This window comes from Pundamilia nyererei, unplaced genomic scaffold (assembly GCF_000239375.1).
Source record: "Pundamilia nyererei isolate P.nyererei 1_Seehausen unplaced genomic scaffold, PunNye1.0 scaffold00038, whole genome shotgun sequence".
Taxonomy (NCBI): Eukaryota; Metazoa; Chordata; class Actinopteri; order Cichliformes; family Cichlidae; genus Pundamilia; species Pundamilia nyererei.
The window spans coordinates 1248335-1252573 of NW_005187439.1; the positions used below are offsets into that span (position 1 = coordinate 1248335).

General features: G+C 47.7%; 1 protein-coding gene across 5 annotated transcripts in view; it reads left to right on the forward strand.

The window, feature by feature from the left end:
* rusc2 (RUN and SH3 domain containing 2) overlaps positions 1-4239 on the forward strand; it is a 44016-nt gene that overhangs the window by 32352 nt on the left and 7425 nt on the right. For 2 of the 5 annotated variants that reach the window (XM_005730541.2, XM_005730543.2), the window contains exons 4-6: positions 2114-2803; positions 3292-3468; positions 3624-3797. In XM_005730541.2, coding sequence (XP_005730598.1) covers positions 2114-2803; positions 3292-3468; positions 3624-3797 — 1041 coding nt within the window. The remainder of the gene's footprint in view (positions 1-2113; positions 2804-3291; positions 3469-3623; positions 3798-4239) is intronic. The other 3 variants (XM_005730542.2, XM_005730544.2, XM_005730545.2) reach the window with 3 other exon arrangements.

The following is a 4239-nucleotide window of genomic DNA, read 5'->3' on the forward strand; positions in this document are numbered from 1 at the left end:
GTGCTACAACCAGCCTGTGGGCCGCACTTCAACTACATTTTTACATTAGAGCATTCAACACCGAAAGATCATCTAACAGCTGATTTTTCTGTTACGTTACAGCTAAATCACAATAATGAATATGGTCTTTACTTGAGGGTATAATTAAAATAGTCCTTGTAGACTTTTATGCACAAAACAGAAATGTTGTATTTCTTTCCTTCTACCTGCAGGAACAACCTAGAACACATCACCTCACCAGATTTACTGAGTATAGATGAAAGTAGTGATTGAAACAGATTGTATTTCAGTCTTTAAGCCCTTCAGCTGGGAAGTGAAACTGAGGATTTATTGATAATTTAGAAGGCGAGGGGAAATTTGGTACAGGATCATCCCAAAGAATAGAGGCACGTTCCTCCCTTAGTTTGTAACGCTGTGTCTATAAAGGCTGTGATAATTTAAGGCTGTAATGAAAGGCTGTGCAGAATCTCAGCACATATATTATTCATTAGACTTCACTTCAGTCAGCTGTGTTGTTTCACCGCAGTACAGTACAGGCTTCAGTAAAAGCCTCTGGGAGACAGCTTGCTCACTAATGATGCTAACATAAAGCAGAGAGCTGCAAAGGAAAAGCTTCGGCTGTCTAATGGATTCATCTGTGAAACAGGAGAAGAGCTGAAGAGAAAAACAGGCAGAGAGGAAGAAGAAGAATGAAGTTGGGAGAGGCCAGTTAGCGAGACAAGAAATGAGTCCAATTAGAAGGATGACAGAGCAGATCCAGAGTCGGAGAATGAGGGCTTCTCTTCTCCATCCCAGTGGGAGCGGAGTCCTGCTGGGTGTGTATTCCTCTCACTCCGCCCTCCCTTCCCCCCGCTTTCCACAGCAGCTTGTTGTCGCCCTCTGTGGCTGAGAAACAGCTACTGCACTCGGGTCAGGTGGCACTGGTGGGCCGGCCGTTGGGCGACAAACAGCTTGCGCAACCCCGCTGACGTCACACGTCACTGTCTGTCACCCAGTGCGCTGGATCTAGGAGCACACACACAAACACACACACTGCAGACAAAGGCTTCTCCTCGCTGCTGTGTCTCCTGACTTTCCCAGGTTTAGTCTGCATGTGTGTGTTTGTCTTTGTGTGTCTGTGTGAGTGAGTGAGTGTGTGTGGGCCTGTGAATAGCAGTGTGGTTCTCTGTGATAAGAGCGGTTGAGCTTTATGACCGGGCAGTTTTCTGCTGTGTGTTGTGGTTTCACTTCTAACCTTTCTGTTTGTGCAGTCTTGAGCTGCGATGACCTGCAGGTTCATGAGTTTCTACGCCGGCCTGTACTGATTTTATTTCATTTCTTTATTTATTTGTTTGAGTATCTGAGCTGTGAATATGTGTGGTGTTTGAGTCTTTCTAAATGTATTGACTTTTAGCTTTAGCCTGTTGATTGGACAGTGAGAGGAATTTGGAGGAGTCTGTGATAATCCTATTTTATTTCCTAAATTATTAACCGAGAAATCAAATAATCAGCAAAAGGGAATCCACAGTGGAAATAAATATTTGCAACACACATTTGTACTGAGGTCAGCTTGTCTCAGCTTTCAGAGAAGAGGTCAAAGAGAATATAAATGGGAGTAAAAGATGCATTTGTGACATCTTGGTAAACACATTAAACACTTAGCTATGCAGCTGCAGCACTGACAGCTCATTATTGCAAATGCTTCACTTGTGGACGGGGTTAGGGTTCTGTTTCTGCATTTCAAATATGTCCCCTGAACGTCTCACATGCAGGGAGTTGACAGAGCTGCTGCTAGTTGTGATAATCTAAGAAGAAGAGCTTTTCGTCTGCCCCGAGGAAAGACAGTAGGCACAAAACATGAAAAGCATTCCATCAAAATACCTCAAACTTGGCACCGCATTTACTCAACAATACAGCCGACAAATATGAAGCAGGCTGGATTAACGGTGAAGCGCGCACACCCACAGACACACATAGTGACACTCCTGGATATATTCAGTACATTAACAGTCCTCAGTTGCAGTTTTGAGTCAGGACTTTTTATATCTTTGTTTGTTGTTGCTGTCAGAGCAGGTTTGTACTGTTAAACTTGTGGCAAAGTAGAACTAAGCAAATTGTGTTTGGGCTCTTCTAGGTGGTCTCTCCAGTTCTGCAGACAGCCGCTCAGCAGTGGTCCGCTACAGCAAGGACCAGCGGCCCACGACCCTTCCCATCCAGCCCTTTACCTTCCACCACCAGTTTGCAGCTAAAGCCCCCCAGCCCAAGCCCCTGGCGCCCCTGCTCACAGGCTACATCTCTAGCATGCAGGCCCGCTCCAGCTTGGGCTCAGGCTCTGGGTCTGGAGGTCCAGTCGGGCAGGACGGCGACGACGCAGCTGAGAAAGTCCACAGCTTCCAGGGTTCTCTCATCACAACGGCTCCTCCTCCTGGATCGGTTAGGCCCTCGCCTCTTGGGAGTTACTCCCCGGTCCGACTCCAGGGAGCACCCAGCTCCGGGACCTGCTCCACCTGCACCCCCAGCCCTAAGCCAACGCACAGCCTCTCCTGCCCCCTTTCAGCCGGTCTCGGCCCCCTGCAGACCCCGCCCACGATAAAACAGGCGGGGGCATCAGCGCCGTTACCCCCTACTCCTCCTCCTTCATCACTGGGGCTGAAGAGAGGGGCGGTGCCACCAATGCTGCCAGCAGTGCAGGGACACTGTTTCCGCCGTGGAGGGCTGCCCGGCTTACCAGCGCTTCACAGTGACTCTCTGAGCCCACTGGGCTGCCTCGACTCTGCAAAGCACGAGGAGGGCAACAAAGGGCACGCAGCCAGGACACATAATGGTACGCCCATAAACAAATCTCACGTTTCCGTTGAAAACTATTCATTAAATCCCTGATGAGAAAATGCTGCTTTAAAATAGGTGAACAGTTTTTTTCACTGTTCACACTTTGCTTTCACTTTGACTGAGGCCATCTTCCTCTCGTCGTCTCTCATGCCTTTACATTTTCCTTCTTTTAACTGTCAGCCCTTCGTTACAGAATCGCTCAGCAGGTTTTGTCCTGATGCAGTTGGTTTATAAAATCTGCATTGAATTGAAGTTCTGTTGACTTACTGTCAAAAAGAAGCTCCTGTAGATTCTTACTGTTCTCTTTTTCTCTTTCTTCTCTCCCTCCATGCATGACCTTAAACTTTTTCCTGTCCTCCCTTCACCTTTTCCACACGCCCATCTTCATCTGCTTTGTTCCTGCGTATCATTTGCATCTGTCTCATCAACAAACCCTAATCCGACCCCTTTATCGCAACCCTAACACCTCCCGTCCCACAACAGCGCACCACCTCTCTCCTCAGGCTCTCAAATGGAGGGAGTACCGCCGTCGAAACCCTCTGGGAGTGGAGAGGGTGTCGGGGTGCCATGCTTCTGCTGGATTGGGGCCGCGACCTGCCAGACGCAACGTTTTTGATTTCCCTTCGGTCCCCTCTGGCCACAAGCTGGGACGACTCAACGGTGCTCAAAAATCTCTTGGCACTGTTGAGACCTGCAAGAATATCAAATATTTAAACAATAGACTCAGATATTTTAAGTACTGGCAGTATTAGTAGGCTCATATAAGTGTGCTCCTTACCTCAATGCCTCTAATAGTGACTTGGTGTGTGTCTCAGCAGTGGGCCAATCAGCTAAGCTGCAGCAGAGCTACAGCGACTTCCTGTCCGACTACTTTTCCCTGACAGAGAAGCCGCCTGAGGAGTTCTGCCTCTCCCCGGACGCCTCCACCTCCTCCTCTTTGTGCTCGTCCTCGCAGTCTCACATCTCTGTTGACCTGACGCAGAAGAGAGGTGGGGGTTCTGTGTGTGTGTGCATGCCTATGTGTGTGTATTCCTATCTTTGTGGAGCCCAAAAATTGGAAGTTTACTATACTTGTGGGGACCAAAACCCCAGTCCCCACAAGTTTGAAGGAATTTTTCTGACTCCAAATGTGGTTTTAATGTTTAATTAGGTTATGGTTAGGTTTAGGGTTACTGCTTACCGTTCTCCACACACACCAACAAGCGGGTCTTTATTCTAAGAAAGTGTGATGGTGTTGTTGTGCCTCTGGGCTCACAGGCTGCAGGGATCTCCCAACATTTATAAATATTACCGTCTGTGAGCGATACAGAATTAATCGATTTGTTAGGAGAGTTCACACTAAATTCAAGCTCCCTTAAGTCTTTCATACAAAAGTGCACTGTTCTCCTTTTTTGCTTTTCCTTGTCTGGTAACTGAATACGAGTGTGATTC